This window comes from Seriola aureovittata, chromosome 3, assembly GCF_021018895.1.
Source record: "Seriola aureovittata isolate HTS-2021-v1 ecotype China chromosome 3, ASM2101889v1, whole genome shotgun sequence".
In the NCBI taxonomy this organism is placed as follows: domain Eukaryota; kingdom Metazoa; phylum Chordata; class Actinopteri; order Carangiformes; family Carangidae; genus Seriola; species Seriola aureovittata.
The window spans coordinates 16,833,391-16,852,793 of record NC_079366.1 but is presented as its reverse complement, the minus strand read 5'-3'; the positions used below and the strand labels follow the sequence as shown (position 1 = coordinate 16,852,793).

General features: G+C 40.5%; 1 protein-coding gene across 6 annotated transcripts in view; it reads right to left on the bottom strand.

The window, feature by feature from the left end:
- ank2a (ankyrin 2a, neuronal) overlaps positions 1-19,403 on the bottom strand; it is a 76,183-nt gene that overhangs the window by 34,831 nt on the left and 21,949 nt on the right. The window contains exons 1-33 of one of the 6 annotated variants that reach the window (XM_056372906.1): positions 15,383-15,830; positions 14,539-14,637; positions 13,670-13,768; positions 13,459-13,557; positions 13,172-13,357; positions 12,807-12,830; positions 11,500-11,598; positions 10,967-11,065; positions 10,663-10,761; positions 10,315-10,512; positions 9,771-9,869; positions 9,546-9,644; positions 9,313-9,411; positions 8,921-9,118; positions 8,707-8,805; positions 8,428-8,526; positions 7,933-8,130; positions 7,580-7,678; positions 6,974-7,072; positions 6,757-6,855; positions 6,562-6,660; positions 6,352-6,424; positions 5,354-5,480; positions 5,105-5,183; positions 4,838-4,941; positions 4,112-4,147; positions 2,573-2,797; positions 2,362-2,460; positions 1,650-1,804; positions 1,108-1,319; positions 795-1,002; positions 511-607; positions 139-367 (exon numbers count right to left, since the gene is read on the bottom strand). In XM_056372906.1, coding sequence (XP_056228881.1) covers positions 139-367; positions 511-607; positions 795-1,002; positions 1,108-1,319; positions 1,650-1,804; positions 2,362-2,460; positions 2,573-2,797; positions 4,112-4,147; positions 4,838-4,941; positions 5,105-5,183; positions 5,354-5,480; positions 6,352-6,424; positions 6,562-6,660; positions 6,757-6,855; positions 6,974-7,072; positions 7,580-7,678; positions 7,933-8,130; positions 8,428-8,526; positions 8,707-8,805; positions 8,921-9,118; positions 9,313-9,411; positions 9,546-9,644; positions 9,771-9,869; positions 10,315-10,512; positions 10,663-10,761; positions 10,967-11,065; positions 11,500-11,598; positions 12,807-12,830; positions 13,172-13,357; positions 13,459-13,557; positions 13,670-13,768; positions 14,539-14,637; positions 15,383-15,403 — 3,954 coding nt within the window. In that variant the 5' untranslated portion in view covers positions 15,404-15,830. Of the gene's footprint in view, positions 1-138; positions 368-510; positions 608-794; positions 1,003-1,107; positions 1,320-1,649; positions 1,805-2,361; positions 2,461-2,572; positions 2,798-4,111; positions 4,148-4,837; positions 4,942-5,104; positions 5,184-5,353; positions 5,481-6,351; positions 6,425-6,561; positions 6,661-6,756; positions 6,856-6,973; positions 7,073-7,579; positions 7,679-7,932; positions 8,131-8,427; positions 8,527-8,706; positions 8,806-8,920; positions 9,119-9,312; positions 9,412-9,545; positions 9,645-9,770; positions 9,870-10,314; positions 10,513-10,662; positions 10,762-10,966; positions 11,066-11,499; positions 11,599-12,806; positions 12,831-13,171; positions 13,358-13,458; positions 13,558-13,669; positions 13,769-14,538; positions 14,638-15,382; positions 15,831-19,403 lie in introns of those variants that run through there. The other 5 variants (XM_056372900.1, XM_056372903.1, XM_056372901.1 and 2 more) reach the window with 5 other exon arrangements.

Below are 19,403 nucleotides of genomic sequence, written 5' to 3'. Positions count from 1 at the left end.
AATACAAATAAAAATTGACTTGACTTGATATCTTTGCACTGTGGCTACAGGCTAATTCAGTATTACTCCTCTCACTTCTCTCCTGACCCCTTTTATATGATCAAGTATCCCCCCCACCATCATCCCATCACACTGCACCTCAACATCCCGGCTGCGGGCAACTTCAGTGAAGTTCTCCTGCTGCTCCAGGGTTTTGTCCATCTTATCATCTGTCATGCAGAAACACCGGAGGCGGGCCTCAATAGGATCCAGTGTCTTGGCAAAAATTACAAACTTGGCCATGTATGGAACACAGATGATCTCTCTGTACAGCTGAGAGCCAAAGCTAACAGACTCCTGGATCTGTCTGCAGTCTATCAGCCAGAACCTAGGAATATGAACAAGGCGTTTAGTCAGTAAGAGTTTTATATCACAGTATGCTAGGTAGTCATGATATGATGTTCAATCACCTAAAAGAAAGAAAACAAGGATTTTGCAAAGTCCACATTTAAAAATGTAGGGAGGATTTACCTTGCTGACACATTTGTGGTGAAGGAAACACATTGGTTAACAAAGGTGAGAGGTGTGGAGCCGGTGATGTCTTCCCACTGGGCAGGAGTGGTTCCACCTGAAACACAGAAACATGAGCCTAGGATTCATCCGTGCTTTCCAGGGACAATGAAAAACGACAGGCATATGACATTAGATTACAGAGGATATTTTTTGACTATCTGTTATCAAACAGCTAAATGTTAGACTCTGACACTTTTATTTTTATATTCTTTGCTTATATGATGGTTAATTATTCCCAATACCTGTAATACTGCAAAGCAAACGCAAAGTGGGGGTCTCCCCACTGTATACTGCACTTGGCCCATCACTGTTGGAGCTCTTGGGAATAGGGATTGTCATGGTGATTGGTTTGTGGAACTTCCTCCTTCTTGGCTCCAATGTGACAATTGGGCTGAATGTGGCTTTATTACCAAGAATCTTTCTCACCACATCCAAATCAATGGGCTGAGCCTAAAACAATGTACAAAAACCATATTAATGTCACAGCTTTATCGATTCCTTCAACATTTAAAATTCCACTGATACGTGTCCGGCCGCAAAGTGCACTGTATGTACCTGTAGCCCAACTCTGATTTTCTTGGTGAGGGCTCCTTCAGGGAAAACAGCTTGGACCTGGGGCACAAGGGTGCTGCTAAGAACCCCACCCTCCGGTCCAATCAAATGACTGTCTTGCTTTATCCGTGACACCACTGCAAAATACTGTGGGAAGTCTCGGGTGATGATGCGGCATATTCTTTTCTTCTCAAGCTCCTCTGGAGAATCAAGTTCTGTGAAGATGAGAAATACTTAGTATAAGTATCCTATGAGGGGCTCATTGTGTGAAGTGTGGAGAATGAGAGTTTAAAGTGGAACAATATTTCAGTCCTCTACTTTTTTGTGCTTCCCATTGTTAACACAGTATTAATCTATAAGGAAACTCTGTTCTAACTCATTTCTCTCTGGCCTGTGTTGTGCCTTAATGTGATCATATTTAGGCTTCAAGTTTCTGTGCTGTAGTGTTTTCATGTATTGTCTGAATCAAAAATGTTGTGATGTGACATTTGAACCCCCTATCAACAATTGTTGTTTGGCATCACAGTCCAGTTAAGATCCCTTACTTTCATCCATGCCATTAAGTATCTGGTTCAGTTCTTCTTCGGTGAAGTCACAGTGGTGTTCCCTCCAGCTCTCCCCTGTCTCACTCCTTAAGATCACCAGCTCTCTCTCTGTGCCCCGCAGTGCTGCAAAATGGGGGATCTCCACAATCACAGGCCTAAAAGGAGTGATACATTAAAGTCAAACATAAATTGGACTCAAAAGAATGTGGTAACAGTTTGGCAGAGCTTGGACTTTAACAGAGACAATATAATGTTTGGGTTGATTTTTGCATGATCTTATTAAAAAAAGAGAAGAAAAAAAAAAGATACAAAACAGAAAGATCGGGATGATGTCATGCTTGGTAAAAATAAACATTAATTGAAAAAGTAAATAGAACAATGTTTAAACATAGAGAGAAACTTCCATTCCACATCAGCAACAACATCTAACTAGAAACAAGTCTGGGGATTGGCACTGGAGACTGGAGGAAAGCATGGAGATAACTCAGAAAAATAAGGAAAAGGGTAAGGTGGTTTCAGACTAAAGCTTGTAATTTAGAAGTACCAAGAAATAAAGGAAGTGACAAAATAAAAACAAAAAAGAGTCACTCATAACAGCCTATCATGGAAAACTCAAAAAATTATAGTTTTAGGTAGACGCAGTGGAAAAAATATGGGGGAGCATGTGACCAGGATTCCAGATTGATAGGGCGTCCCCCACCCATGGTCCTACCCGAGGAACTTGGTTCCTGGAGGACCCAGCTGCAGGATGCGACTGACCAGGCTCTCGCCCTCATTCAGAGGGGGCGGAGCTGTGGGAAGGTGGAGCTTACTGATCCGTACGCAGCACAGAGGGGGAGTGAAGAAGAAATTATGAACACACCACACAACTGTGTAAACACAACCACACAAGCAAAAACACACACACTCAAACACACACTTACCCCAGGAACTGTGCTCCGGTGGGTCCTACTTCTATGATGCGACCAGCCAGCCCCTCACCCTCCACCATAGGGGGCATAGAGGCCAGACGGTGTCTCTTCACCAGCCTGCATGTCACCCGCGTAGGTGCAGAACACTTCCTCGGTGGTACAATGATTCGCAGGCCATTGTGGCGGCAACCGCGCATGGCCCCGCCCCTGGCATCTACCATGAAGCTGACCAGGAAGCTACAGAAAATGGCCCAGCAATGGATAGAGTGGTTGTTAAAGAACCATGCAAACGAAGTCAAACCGAATCACAGAAGGAGCTACTTTTAAGAAATCAGTCAGTAAAACAAAAAGCGGGTCTCAGTAGATAATATTTCATTCCAGCCTGTTGTAATTCACTGTTTTCAATCCTTTGCAGATTCATTCCACTTGAAATTTAACTTGCAAGACAGATGAGGAGGGCACTGAACAAGATTCTTTCTTGAGGATCTTATGTGCCAAGGAGCAAATAAGTATGAATAATGATTCAAATATTATTTGTCTTCATACAGGCAAATGCTTAAAGTTATACTTACATTTTCTATATATGAAATGTTAACACATGTTAACTGAAAGATGTCCATAGTCAAACTGCAATCCCAGTATGGGAGCTGATCAGGACATGGAGTGGAGTGCTATCAGAAAAGGTTGGCAATATTCTGTATTCTTCTTATTGTGATCAAACCCCATTTAAAAAAAAAAAACAGAATTTACACTGAATTGATCCAACAAGCATAATCTGTGTAGCCAAAGCCTGTATTAGTTTATTGCCCTGTGTTGTAGACCTACACGTAACAAATTAATGAGCTATACTGTTGCACTGGGCGACATCTGACTTCACTATGCTGAAAAAGAGCACTGCAGTTTATTATGAGTCAGTCCCACATATACTATTCTGGCCCTGTAAATATCCACTAGTGCACAAAACATATTTTAATCTACTGCTGAAACTAGTCTTTTTTTTTTTTTTTTTTCTTAAAAAGGGGCTTTATATTTGATACCAGTTTTTAATTATTGTCTTCATGAGGAACAAATAGGCTTGGAGCATGGAGGAGATTGGAAAGTATTTACAGAAGTAATACCACATTATGGATTTAGAATTTTTTATGGGATCTGTTGGCAATAAGAAAAATATTGAATACCGGCCTTATTCTTTAAGGGCCATCAAATTCGGATCCAGCTGTCATAAAAGCCCGGCTGTGTTATGTTAAAAGACTATAACCTATTCTCAACATGCTGTTATATTAGATAGAATAATATAAATAGTATCCCAGTTCTATGTATCAGCAGATCCTCAAGATTTAAGGAGTCAGATCTGCATCAAGGATAAAAACCTTGGATGGAACATCTCTAGTTAACAAAACCTGAATCGGGGAAAAATGTAAAGTCATGCATTATGAAATCATGCAGACAGATAGGATGTTGAATGAATGGGCCATTTAGTAGTGGATGAGAAAGAAAGTAAAGGCAAAGAGGAGAGAAGACAAAGAGAGTAGCCAAAATAAAGAGTATCACCTGCTGTTGTCATTGTCTAGGCACGGAGAGGAACGGCTAGAAGCGAAATACAACAACACACACACACACACACACACACACACACAGACAATCACAACACAGCCAAGACAAGAGGGTGCACAAAAAGGCAACAAGAGAATAAACAAAAACAGAATAAAGAATAAGTAAAAGTGAGGAAAAACTTGACCATAGACAGAAAAAGACACAAAAGCAAAGATAAAAGAAAGAAGGAGAATAGAAAACACAGACTTGAAGGAGTGAAAAATAAGGTAACACTTTATTTGGATAGTCCGCCTACAGAGTTTACAGAGTATTTGTAACATTTCCCTAATCTTTGTTGAACATTCAAATGCTCCCCTAATGTTCAACAATGTATATACAAATACTCAATAAACAATTACAAACAATCAACCACTTACTGGTTAGGGTTATGGTGAGCAAAATAGATGAATTGTTGAATCTCAACTAATAACTTTTTGAAAAGTTACAAATGCTCTGTGAATTCTCTGTAAGCAGACTATCCAAATAAAGTGTAACCAAAAATAAAAAAATTGATTCACAGGTGACTCATACACTCCTGATAACGAACAATAGCATGTGAAAGATGGAGTCTTCGTTTCAAGAATAAATTAATATCCTTCGTGTCACTTTTACTCCATGAAGTAGTGTGAACATGTGTGTAATTTTGTGTGTGTTTGTGTGTGAGAGAGAAATGAATGTCTATACCCAGAGTGTAGCAGACTGGTGGACAACACCACATTATCAAGGTGCTCAGCACCCCAGCTCAGACGGAAGGATTCCTTGTCGTGCTCTCGAGACAGCGCTGACACCTACAAACCAACAAACAACAGTCATTCAGAAAATAAATATATTATATATAAAAAATTCTCTAAACTAAAGATACGTTAAAGAGGTTTATCAGAGATTAGCTAACTCAACAAAATCACAACCAGACAATATGAGTAGTGCACCGTTAATATGTTTTATCCTCACCTGGTGGCTTGTAAGCATGTCTTCAATGAGAACTCCTTCTCTCTGATGGAAACTTTGGTGAGTGGGAGTGTGCTGCTGCCTGTTGGAAAGCACGGCAGATTTTTCTTTTTTAGTGTCCTTGTATGTATCTATTGATTTGTCTGTTGTGATATGTCATCACCCAATTCACACATGTTTTGTCATTTATGAAGTTAGATGTATGATTAAACTTTTTGTTAAGTGTGTGTAAATGTGTGTGATGTTTGTGACCTGTCCAGGTTGTGGGTCATGTAGCTGAGGCCTTCCAGGTAGTGTCCTGGAAGAGAGTCATCTCCCAGCTCTCTGAGATCCTCTGCTCTCAGATACTCCCCACCATCACCTGTCATAGTGTCCTCACCTGGGAAACAAAGATGTGCAATTTGAGATATAGTATGCAAAAAATTTAGGGCTGCATTTATTTAAATGGGTCCACAATCCTGCTGCTATTTCTTTCTATGTCAGATCAATGAACCGTGTGAGGATTTCCTGTCTGGGGACTGTCACCAACTTTGCAACATGCTAGCTGCAATTTGTAAAATTTTCTCCTTGCTCATTTTGACATGTTTCACTCATCAGAACAAACACCGTACCTGTGTAAGTATGGTGTTACATCAAGTGCATTCCTCAATCATCCATAACCATCACTACTGTCATGATCATATCCACATCCCCATACGCTTCATGCAGTTTGTTTCCATCATTGCATTAAAACACAATCAACAAAGCTGTGATTATACCCTATAAACAAAAAGGTGTTAGATCAAGAAGGGGTTGCTTATGTAAAATCAGGCAGATGTCGCTGCACAACAACAACAAAACTCATGGATTGTCAAGAGGAAGACAACCTAGGGGTTTACAAAGTTGAGTGTAAAAGGCTGGAAACAAAACTCTCAAAATTAATTGTTTTAGCAAAAATGTAATTAACACTACCAATGTAATCACACCATTACAAGAACACAAATATGGTCCACACCAAGCTGACAGAGCAGGGCAGACATTTTGCAGTACCTTCCAGCTTCACAGACATCTCAAATAATGGCTCATCCTCCAGCCTTAGAGCTATGAAATACACAACTTTAGCATCAACAGCTACACAAAATATCTTACAGTATCTGACTCAAACATAAAAGTATTTGCACATTTGTTTGCTAGTAAAACAATGAGTATGATGTGGAGAAATAAAAATATTTCTGATCTGGTTCTTGCTTGTTCTGTTCAGAGTAACTCACCCTCTTCATCGGAAACATCAAGGATCTCAGTCATGGTCTCAGGGACGTTGAGCTTGTGTTTCTCTGTGACCGTCTGATGTGTCATCCATTTAAAGTCATGGAAAAATAGAAAGAGAACAGAGACATTTTAACTGGGTTTTGTGGGAAATGTAAGGCAAAACGAAGTGGTCCAAAATCAGCAGGCCTAAAGGTATCACATATGGAGTTTACTGTTGTGGTAGTGACGATCTCCTCGGTGACGACTTTCAGTGTGTCCACCACGGAGATGTAACCCAGACGTTTAGCAATCGACAGAGCAGTGTTTCCATTCTAACAGAAAGAAGGGCACAAGGTTTGTGTGATTCCATGTTCACAAAAACTTTTTATGTTCATAAGAGTAAAGTGGATTTTTTTTTTCTTCCTTACCACTGTAGTAGCATTAGGCTTGGCTCCATGTTGCAGCAAAACATTGATTATGTGTGTGTTCCCTTGTTGTGCCGCCTGGTGAAGTGGTGTGTAACCATTCTGTAGAACAAAATAAAGAAGATTTTGTGTGGCCAATACAAAAACTAAAATGTATTGTATTTTGTCTTGTCCTTGTGTTTGCAGATGTAACTGAGCAGATTTGACATTTGAAATCTACCTTGGTTTTAGCGTTGACGTTAGCACCTTGCTGCAACAGGAAGTTCACCATCTTGGCATTTCCATAGTGACAAGCCACGATCAGAGGGCTATATCCCAGCTGAAGTGTAGAGAGGATTAGAAGATGATGTAGAGACAAAACAGTTATTTCCAAACTTGTCTGATTTGTTTTACTTGTTTGCTGTAATAATTTAGGAGCGGGTATACCTTTAAAATAAATCATCTTAAAAAACAAAGGTAAGCAAGCTTACTTCATACTGTAGATACAAAACCTGCTGAATGATGTCACCGTATAATGTAGAAATTGCTATGCTTCTCAAAAGCCAGTAGGTGGCAGGTATGCTAAATTTGTGTGTGTTAGTCACATTTAAAAAGCAGCTGGCAAACACAGACTACAGCAGTGAATACACACAGAATAAGATTCATCATTCGCCTGAGGAAATTCTTGCTGAATAATTTGTGTAGCGCACTACGGTCTTCTAAGAATGCACCACAAAATTAAATAAATTCCTTATCTTCGATGGAGTCTCCACTTCTCCAGTTTTTGACTGCGTATGCTTTTTTAAAATTGTGTTTGTGTGTACTGCATGTATGTGTGTGCTTGTACCTTAGTTTGCTGATCCAAGTTGGCGTCATGTTTGGCCAGGACTTCTGCTGCATTGACCCTGTCTTCTTGGGCTGTGAGATGCAGAGCAGTCAATCCACTCTGTAACACACAAAGCACACAGTTGTCCACCTGTTTATATTTTACATGTGAACCTGTAACCAAATCCCTGTAGCTTATTCTGAATGGTTGCTCTTCATTTGGATATGTTATAGCAATAATATTATATGTTTCTTTCCTGGTGAAAATGTGAGAACTGACGGTGCTCCTTGCACCGTTAGTAATAGATGCAGCATCTGAACTACATCAAAACAAGTGTCTGACAGTATTAAATTGTGTCTGTGTTCATGTATGACCTTGGTGGCTGTGTTGACGTGAGCTCCTTTGCCCAGCAGCAGGCTGGCCATCTCAGCATGTCCTTCCTGGGCTGCCAGGTGTAAAGGGCTAACTCCCTGCTTGGTTAGAACGTTGGTCTCTGCTCCGTACTGCAGCAGAGCTGCTGCAATGCTGGTCTGATTCTTTTTGGCTGCAATGTGGAGAGGAGTGTAGCCGTTCTGCACAGGGAGGAAGGTTAGCAGTTAAATACTGTGATAACACCTATCCAAAAAAAAACAAAAAAACAAGGGCTTCTCAGCATCACTCTCACATTATGTCACCACTACTTTAATGTAACACTCTCAACAAGAAAATATTATTTTCCCAGGGTTGAATAAGTTGAAGTAGGTTGAAGGAAACTGGTTATCAGGAAGTAAACAGCAGTGCTTGATCACAGAATAACTGCTGTAGCAGAATGCGTCACATATAAACAACAGTGTGAGAGTGTATGAAGTACTTCTCATGCTTGGTCGAACCTTTGCAGTAGCATGAGGTGATGCCCCTTTATCCAGCAGTAGCAAAGCTACTTCTTGGTTGTCATAATGAGCTGCCACATGTAGAGGAGTTAGGCCATTCTGTAAGAGGAAGCACATGATTACAGGTGTGTACAGTGTGCATTCATCATTCATCTTCCTGCTTCCAAACTGTTCTGTTCTTCCCTGTATTCATCTGTTTGAGAGTGCATGGTGTGTCTCACTGAAATGAATAGCATTACCCTGAAATAATATACAGTATGTGCAGTATCTTCAGCTCACCTTTCCAGCATCATCGGGTAGAGCTTTGCGTTGAAGGAGAAGTTTTGCTACGTCGAGGCTTCCATACTTTGCTGCTACATGTAATGGAGTGAATCCTTTCTGTAGGGGGAAAAAGGGAGACAAAGGTTATTTCAAACCTACATGTTCAAACTGTTTTGGACTGTTTTCTGCTTCTCTCTGTCTCTATATGCATCACATCTTATCCTCTGCTCACCTTGGTGGCCATTGAGTGCGACGCTCCGGCCTCCAGCAGCACAGCAGCAGTCTCTACCTGGCCCTCCCTGGCTGAAATGTGGAGGGGAGTGTACCCGTTGGTGGTGGCAGCATCCGGGTAGGCCATGTGCTGTAGGAGCAACTGGACTATATCTGTTTTCCCCAATCGGGATGCAATGTGGAGGGGAGTCTGATCCTCCTGTGAATGAAGGATGAAACAATTGTACACGTTTGAGTTACGAGGGAAAACAGGAGAGAAACAAAAAGCGCAAAAGGAGGCAGATGTTGTGGATTTAGTAAAAAGCTGACATGTAGTAGCTACTATCCAGTGGATGAAATATGTTCATTTATTATTAACAGGAGGAAACTCGTGTGATGCGTTTGCTAACTCACCCTGGCCATGGCATCCACCAACGCTCCATTTCTCAGCAAACAGCGAACCACTTCCATCTGACCTGCTCGTGCCGCCATGTGGAGAGCTGTCTCGCCGCGCTGGTAAGCAAAGACGGAACATTTATGAGAAGCAGCTGCCAGGTGGCCGCACTATGAAAACACTTATGTGACATATGTATTTCTGACCACTGACTGTTGAGCAAATACAAATAAACTTTCAAATCCCTACTCACAATGTTACGGACATCAGGAGAGGCTCCATTCTGCAGCAGAAGGAGAACGATGCTGAGGTGACCCATGAAGGCAGATACATGGATGGGAGTCAGGCCAGACTAGAATAAGAAAGAAGAAACAGAACAGAGAGGATGAGCATTAAATGCAAAGGGAAACAGAAGCATGTATTGTATGTGTATTGAAAGATGCTATTCTGAGACATTCCCACAAAAAAATAATCTCACCTCAGTAATGGCCTGGATGGAGGCGCCATATTTGACCAACAGTTCCATCACCTTCACTCTGTTCTTCTTACAAGCGATGTGGAGGGGCGTGAAGCCATTCTGGTAAAGAGAGTGGGTGAAAAATAAATAGGTATATACTAAATGTCTGTATGATCTACAGCAATGGGAGTACTATTTATTTTTCAAACTTTTCAGGAGCATGTTTATGGACTATGTACTACTGACATTCTGGTGAGTAATAAATTAATTTATGTGACTTTTTTCCACTGGTGACAAATTGCCGCCAGTTTTCCAGAAGAAAATGGTGCTGTTTTCCTTCTGTATGTTTTCAAGCAGTTCATCTCTTATACTCTTATACTTGTTTGTCTTTTTCCTAACTATCAGAGTTTCTTTCTATGTTAAGTCTCTCTATGGACAGTACTGTTTGTCACTCTTGTCTGCAAATGTTTATATGCTGGTGTATACCTGCGTGTGTGTATGTTTATGAGTCTGTGTGATGCCTTTTTTTGTGCTTGTACAGTTGTTACTTCCTCTGAATGCCTACCAGTGCTCTGGCATTGGGATTGGCCTTCTTGTCTAGCAGCAGCTTGGTGACTCTGTAGTGGCCACAGTGTGCTGCGACATGCAGCGCTGTGAGGTAGTCCAGTGTGACATCATCAACAGGCGCCTTGTGCTGCAGCAGGAATTTAACACACTCGATGTGGTCTCCCTGGGCCGACATGTGCAGTGGGGACAGTCCGTTCTGTTTGGATACATGGACAGATGCCAAAGGTCAGAAAAATAATACAAGGAAGAAAGAGGTGGGAGAGAAGAGAACCAATAAGGAGGAAAACTGAAAACTAATAACACATTGAAAATTTAATTGTAGGAAAGTGGCACAGCCGTACAATACCTTGGTTCTGGCTAAGATGGGGGCTCCTCTCTCCAGCAGCAGCTCCACTGCAGGATCATGTCCACTCCTGGCTGCACAGTGCAGGGGGGTCAACCCATCCTGAGAGACGATCACACAGAACCACACAAATACATAAATATACACAAACTATAGATATGAATCCACTTTGTCTGTTTTGACAAAAGAGGTCATTGACAAGCAGTGAGTATACTCTATTAAGCAGTCTCTACAGGGTAGTTCATAGTTACAGAAATGATCACAGTTTAATGAAATCTCATGTCCAGACTTTGAATAAGAGTCTCACCCTTGTTTTAGCATCTATTTGGCCCCCTCGGTCCAACAGTAGGGCCACCATGTTTGTGTTGCCTCTCTTGGAGGCCACATGGAGAGGAGTTATCCCATTCTGACAAAGCAGTCAAAGAAAAGAAAGGAAGGTTTACTACAATGTACATATTCACATTCACAAAAATATATTTCATGGTTGTGACAAACTGCAAATCTCATTCTAATTCACATTACATCATTTTTTTTTCATCGTTTCTGTTGAATTAAATGCAATAATAGAAAGTTAGATCACTAACTACCCAACTGCATTTAAAGAAACTAATTTTGTGCACCAGACTCGGAAAGGCTATTTATCTGAAAACATGCAGGAGGAAGTGCAACGTTTCAAAGGCTGCAGAGAAATGCAGTTAGTAAAGGCTTAGATTAGGAAATTATGAGGAAAGTTATGATGGACAATAGCAAACACACTGTTCAGCAAACACACGTCAGGTTTTAATAGACAGCGGTTGAGAAAGTGTCTTGATTTGCTAAGAAGTGGAGATAGGGCGCTACCCTGGCTGTGAAGTCCACAGCTGCTCCTCTGTTCAGCAACAGGGTGGAGACATTCACGTTACCATAGTGAGCCGCGATGTGCAGAGGGGTGAACCCACTCTGTTTGAGACAGACAAGGAGAGAGGTTGGAGGAAGAGGGTGAGAAGGAAAGAAGCAGAGGTTGAAGGACACAAAAAAGGAATAAACGCAAGATCGATTGGAACAGCAGGTGAGGAAAAAGGAGGACACTTGCAAAAGAAGAGCAACATAAGATGAAATGAGAAGAAAGAAAGAAAGAAAGAAAGAAAGAAAGAAAGAAAGTAAAAAAGTAAGAATAAAGAAAGAAAGAAAGAAAAACAGAAAGAAAGAAAGAAAGAAAGAAAGAAAGAAAGAAAGAAAGAAAGAAAGAAAGAATGAAAGAAAGAAAGACAGTAAGAAAGAAAGACAGACCAGATTTTTCTGCAGAAAAGAAACCTGACTGCTGAAGCAGTATTATGATGAGGCTGCATGCTGAAAAAAGACACCAGATACTGTAAGAAGCATAAAAATTAGCATACCCGAAAATAGCACATGCCATACATAATGCATGCAACCCTGTAATTCTGCCATGCTCGCTAGGAAAAACCCACAACAAATGGCGAAAAAAAATTGAAGCACAAAGGTCAAAGGTCAAAATAAGACATTAAAACCCAAAACTCAAATACACAAAGCAACTATGTGTATCTGCTTGGACAGACAAATGGATATTTATATATAAGCAGTATATATAAATATCTACAGTACACAGTTTTAGGTGGGTTCAATCCTTACCTTCCCATTCTGATAGACATGGTGCAATTTAATTAAAAAACAGAGTTAACTTAAAGATCGAGGTGTTTCAGAGAGGAAAAACAATGACATTAACATGCTCAGAAGTACACATGCTGTAGGTTAAGCTTAGAAAAAGAGCAATAAATGAGGATGTGAAACTGTCAGAAAGTAAGTACGTATAGAAATATGTAATGCTAATACATTTTAAAGAATCATTTTATAACTTTAAAAATAAAAAAGAGAAAGAAAGTAAAGTAAAACAAATAATCTGCACTTAAATGCAATAATCTAACATACTCTGGGATCTATTAATACAACGCAGTGTTTTACTGTCAGCCATGCGGGAGTGTGTATTACAGCGTAGTTAGCTGCATGCATTCATTTTAATAACACATAATTCTGACATGCAGGATTTTAAAACTCTCAATTAAATTAGGGAAAGATCAGGACAAAAGAGCTGAAAGAGATGGTCAGATGTGAGAAGTAGGAAACAATTGATAGGTGATGAGTCTGTATACCTCTGTGGTTCTATTGACCATCATCTGGTTAGAACGCATAGGGAGAGAAAGGGGAAATAGGGAGTTGGGTTGTTAGGGAAAGGGCTTATCACAACATTCATATAAAACACAGGGTAAGTTTACAAGGTCACACAAATAGAAAATAAAATGCAATGACAAGGAAGTGAACAAAAAAGAAAGCCTCTTTCAATGAAAATGATCATATTTCTAAATGGACACACACACAATCGATAAAATGAATAAACCTGTCAACATGAAAATTTATCTATTCAGTCAGTTGAATTATCTCATACTGTCTGGCACCTCCCTACATGCTTCCCTCCAGTTCTCCTTCCCTCTCCCATTTTGCAATTATACTCCCTCACCTTAGACTGGACGTCAGCGTTGTGGTCGTTCTGGAGCAGCAGTGCGGCAGACTTTGTGTCGTCTTTGCGGGCTGCGATGTGCAGGGCCGGTAGTCGAACCTTACCCTTGGTGTCGTGCTCCAACAGCAGGGAGACCACTGAGTTGTGACCCTGCTGGAGAGCGATGGCCAGCGGAGTGAAGCCATCCTGGATGAGCGGAGACGAGGAAGACAAGAAGAAGACTCCGATTAATTTAGAGAAAATGAAAGGAAAATGTTTATAAGTGTATTCATTCCATACAAACCAACCTCTGTTGCAATGCTTTGGTTCCCTTCATTTTCCAGAAGGTATCTCACCACCTCCAAGTGACTCTCCTGGGCTGCCATGTAGAGCGGAGTGAAGCCATTCTGTAGGGACAATTAATATATACACAAACAATTTAAGTGAAAATCAGAATCATGGTGTTATACACTTTCATATTGTTTAACATTGCCTATTTTTACTGAAAAAGCTTCTCACCTGTGACTGAGAATTGACATCTGCTCCTCTCTTCACCAGTAGTCGAACTACTTCTCTTTGTCCCGCCAATGAGGCAATGTGGAGGGCAGTGTTTCCTTTCTGCACAGAAAACTGGGGTTAAGGCCACTATTCAAGTATGTTATGTGTCTTTGTGCCTATCCTGTGTGGTTACAGATACCTTAAAAATTCTGACCTGGCTGAAAAAGATAGAGTATAAAAAGATGCGACAGATACAGAAAACTTTGATGTGAACACTGCCTGATAACACACAAATGTTTTGCTCTTGCTTCTGTTTTTTATTTTAATGATGTGGAGGCTGTTGACTGAATAATACTAAGGATCATATTAATGTCAATCCAAGGACATGGGCAGGAAGGGCGAAAGATTCCTTGCCAGCTGTTTACTGTTGCTAGCTGGTAAACCTGATGCACTGGACAGCCAGACAGCTTACCCCCCCTTTCCACTGAAAATAAATTACCTATTTATGACATAATCATGAATCCAACTCTTTCAAAGTTAAAGAGACAAATTTCCCATAATCTCACTGTAAATGTAAAAAGTAATCCATCTAGAAGAATCTTCTCACATGACTCCCTCCCTCTGAAACCACCCTCATATCCACCACCACCCTCGTGTATCAGGTTTCAAAGCTGAAGACAGACGCACTGATTTACCCAGTACTTCACAACTGATACCACTATATATTACGTTTCTCTTTTTGTCTATCTGTTACCCAGCTATAACTCTTCCCCTCCCTCCTCTCTTTTTTCCCCGAATATCTTCCCTAGTGGGGCTAAAGATAAAACTGTGCCGTGCTCATATCTGGAAGGTTGATACAGCATAACAGAAACACGAATACGTGTGCGCACCTTTGTGGAGGAGTCAACAGGTGCCCCTCTCTCCAACAGTTCCTCCACTAAATCTTTGTGTCCCTCCTTAGCTGCCAGATGTAATGCATTCAACCCATTCTGGAAAGAAAACAAACAGAAAACATAGACATAAGACTTCAAGAAAACAAATATGGTAAAGTGATTATTACATAACTGATATGACATACATTGATCCCCAGACCACACAGTTTGGGCAATAGCTGCATTACACATTATAGGAGGCAGAGTATACAGACAACTGCACAATCCATTGAATCTGTTAAATTGAAAATACAATATTCCTGCGCTAAATGCACACTTAGACTATATGTCTTGATTAAAGTTCATAGTGAATTATGAGGCAATATTCCAAGCTGTTGTTATTGCATTATATTGTACATGTATTTGTATTATTGCGTCCACTCTCTGAACATAAACACAATCTTTCATGTAGTGGAAATATTCGCTCAAACAATATTAAAATCAGGAAAAAAAAAAAAGTAAAATGTGAAAATGAACATCACATGATGATAAAAGGAATTCTAACAGTGGGGCAATTTACAGTTTAAAAAAATATCAATTAAAAAAAGAAGAAGTGCGATATCTGTCTAAGAAAACATGGCTGATTTTCTCCTCACACGGGTTGGATGTGAGCATTACAGCAACAGCCTGATCCATCAACCAGAGCTACAGGTCAGCAGCAGCAGCACAGGAAGAGGAAAGGAGCATGTAAATGTTCCACCCTGACATGCAATTACAACATAACTGATATATTTATACAACGCACGCATGAACACGTTTCCTCTGAGACAGACATATATAAACATAAAGAAGAATGATTCACCTCATCCTCCTCTTCTTCCATTCTGCGCTGTGTCTCTCTTAAACCCGCAAACTAAGAGAGTGTTTCAAACCGCGACCGTGTTTTTATCCTCTCTGCTCCTTTTTTTCCAAACCAAATGTTAGACTCTCTCTCCTTCTTCTTTCCTTTCTGCGCTTTCTGTTCCTTCGTAAATCTGTCTTTGCTCTTTTCTATCTTTTGCCTTCTTAAATGCTGGACCAAGCTGGATATAGAAGTGATGGAGCACCAGCTATCAGCGCAGGTCCTCTGCCTCCTTCCACCACTGCCCTGGTTGGGAACTCAAGATTCTGAGTCTCTGCCTTCTTCTCCTTCCTTGCAAGCTCTCTGAGATGAGTTAGAGAGGAACTGTGGATCCTGACTTTGGAGGAACTGCTAACACCTCTATCATTGCCCCTTTCTTTCCCTCGTGCACTTACAACACACACACACTCTCACTCTCTCTCTCTTTCTCACTCTCTCTTCCTCTCTGACTTGCCAAATGCCAAACAGTCAAAGGGGTATCATGTTTCTGCACAGTCATAGAGGGTATGTGGGACATAAACACACACACACACAAACATGGATAGTCATATATAGAAGCTACTGAAAATGTCAACCTTTCAAAAAGAAAAAAAAGAGGGCATTCCTCAGAGGCTTAAGTATGTAAGTGTGCGTCCAGGCAAGTGAGTGACTGTGTCCAAGATAGTCTGAGATGACTTGACTTTAAAAGGGTAAAAGTGAGAGCCACCATCATTTTCTGTCTATGTCCTAGAATAAAATGCTTAGAAAGGAATAGATTTCTTTATGTGCACAAGGTTCCTAATGAGCACTCAGTGGAGAATTTGCAAAACTTTTTTGGCAAGGCATAATTGGCCTCCTATTGATTGATTGATGGCCCTTTGATTTCATGCTAAATTGTTCTTGACCAAATCTGAGTCAGCAAGAAGTCATCTGAAGAACTATTGCAACTCATCTATTCTTATACCTCTACACATCAGCCTTACATCTGCATTGCAGTTACATCACTGACTAGGGCTTTTTATTATCAATCGCTCATTTAAATATCATATTTAATCGATTGATTGATCATTTAGTATATTAATTGTCAGAGAATTGTGAATGGCTGGTGAAATGGCTATCATCATTTCGTGATAACTGACTTTTACAATGAGTCGGTTGTTAATCGGTTAATAGTTTAAGCACTATCATGAACATCATTATCATCATCATCACCACAGTCATTGGGTGATGGGTGTGGTCACACTGAGCTGGAAATGCTCGCCATACTTTGCTACGGACAAATGTTTATCATGTTTGTCAGGTTGCACCGTCGATGCTTCTGAAGTCATCACGTCAGTAAATCACTCAGTCAGTCAGTGACATTTCCGCTGCAGTGCCAAAACACAAGATGAAACCACTTCCAAATGTGCTACTAGATGCTCTTTGCTGCAGTCTGAACACGCGGAAAGTTGAGTTTCACCTTTACACGTCACTTCTGAAATGGTGAACTCAACTGACACAGCAACAATTACGCAATCTTATTAGAGTGTTTCAATCACATTTAAACTATTATGTACTCCAAAAGACACAAGTAAAGCCCACAACAAACACACACATATACACACAGTGTCATGCAAACTGATCTAAATCTCCTTTTCCTCTGAGCTGTAAGTGAAAGCTTCATTTAGCTAATGGACGTTCAGCCCTACAGGCAGTTTGTAGCTCCCCCTGGCAGGAGGGAGACTGTTGAGCTCTGTCCAGTGCAGATAAATAGTCATGCCTCTATGACCGCTGACCTTTGTTATAATCACAGATGGTAATAAAAATGTCAGAAAAGTGTCAAAGAGGATAAATGGCGGAGGGAGAAAAAAAGGAAATAATGTAAATGCAGATTAAAAAGCAATATCACTCACCAAGGATTAACATTTGAGTAGATTAGAGGGGAAGTCCTTTAATTTTGAGGACATGGAAACAAAAAAGCTCACATACAAAAGCACACACTGGCGACACACACACACAACATTTTTTCTTCCTCACACACAGATCAGTCTACTGTCTTCCCTCTGCAATTCTAAAGTAAACAGATCTTATATTATATACACAGACAAAAAGATGCTTGTGTGTTCAAAAAGTCACACTGTGAGAACTGGGGGATAAAGCTGTCTGTCTCATTCACAAAATCAGTGAAATAGAGAAGGACAGTTTGACTGTGGACTTGGAAGACAGGGAGTATATATCTCTCTCTCCCTCTCTTTAACTGACTTGGACAGCCTTCTGCCCTTGGCGCCAGACTCTGGCCCTCGCCACACTGTTGCTGCTTTCTAGGATCTGACTCTTCAGTTATTAATGAACACACACCCCAGGGCAGCACTCAAAATTGCTGCGTGACGTTCCAGCGTCTCCCTTGCAGATGTACCGACTGAGTAAAATTAAGAAGCCACTGATGATGTAAGTCATTCATTTTAAGATGCATTTCATGGATCATGTCTAATAACATCATCATTTATATTGCTGACATACTGCAAAGCGCTCTTACAATTGTGAAAATAGGATGTTATTCTCACATGATTTGTGTTATTACCAACAGTGTTAATTTTATCCAAGTGATAACTATGTGCTGACATAGCTGACTAACTTACACAAATACAATTTGTGCTCAAATACAAACATATAGCTTCCTTATTTTTAAAGTCACTACAAATTACTGAGTTGTTACTTTCAATTAGTCAGACCCCAGATTTTAGATTAATATTATTTCATGTCTGTTGATGCTCTTATCATTAGAGCGATGACTCTACTGACTGCAATACTGACAGCACTGTTACAGATAATGGCTCTGTAATTTGTGTGGAGTGCTTTTCCACTGACGTGATTCTCATGCACTCATTTCCTTGAGAGCAATTTTGCTGCTAATCATGAGCAACATGATACTTTTGAATGATCATCTGGGCCTTCTCTAATTGTGGTGTTTGTGTAAACTGGTACCTCCTTGAAATATCATTAAGGCATCATATCTGGATACATTTCAATTACCACTGTTTGGATGGCTATACTGTATCACTGTGTGGCGTGTTTGCAACTGACTGGCAGCATCACTGGTAAAAGTACATTAATTCCATGCTAGTAAATGCAATAACGCACATTCACCAGAGAGTTACATTGGTGATGCTTGTTTTAATTTGTCTACACGCTAAACGTCCGTCCTCTGGAAGAGGCACATTAGCTCTAGCTTTAAACAGCTTATGACAATGGAGTCCCAAACCTATGACCATGAAAACACAGAAGTCTAAACAGCTGGTGATGAATGGTGGTGGCACACAGTATGACTGTCTGTCAGTCAGCCAAACCACCTATCAAACTCCAGCACATGCCTGGAGGAGGAATAAAATACTGGACTTGTGAAAAATGTGTGTATGTTTGTGTGTGAGCTTGTTCACACAAACTCACACATGGGAACAATTAACACTAACAAGAAAACAAGTTTAGCAATATGTGTCTCTACAAATTAGGACATTTACTTCAATTAACTTAGTTAAAGGGTCAGCAGTGTTTTTGTGTGTGTGTGTGTGTGTGTGTGTGTGTGTGTGTGTGTGTGTGTGTGTGTGTGTGTGCATGTGATCCAAGCAAGTCAGTTGTCTAATACAAAGTAAAATGAGCTACAGTTAACAGCTTAAGATTAAAGTCATATGAACAGATTCCTTACAAGATTAAATTTACTGTATTACACTATATTGGCATCGCTCTCTTAGAAAGAAACACACACACAAACACACACACACACACACACACACACACACACACACACACACACACACACACACACAGTGAGGGCATCACTGGGATATATATGAAAATGTCACATTTTTGGTCACCTGACAAGGGCTCAAATGCGATCATCTGACCCCTCACAGATACTATGAAGGCCAGGGCTCTCCTGTTGCAGGGGGGGCAGGGGGCGGGGGTGGGGGGGGTGTGGGGTGGCTGCTGTGTGTGTGTGTGTGTGTGTGTGTGTGTGTGTGTGTGT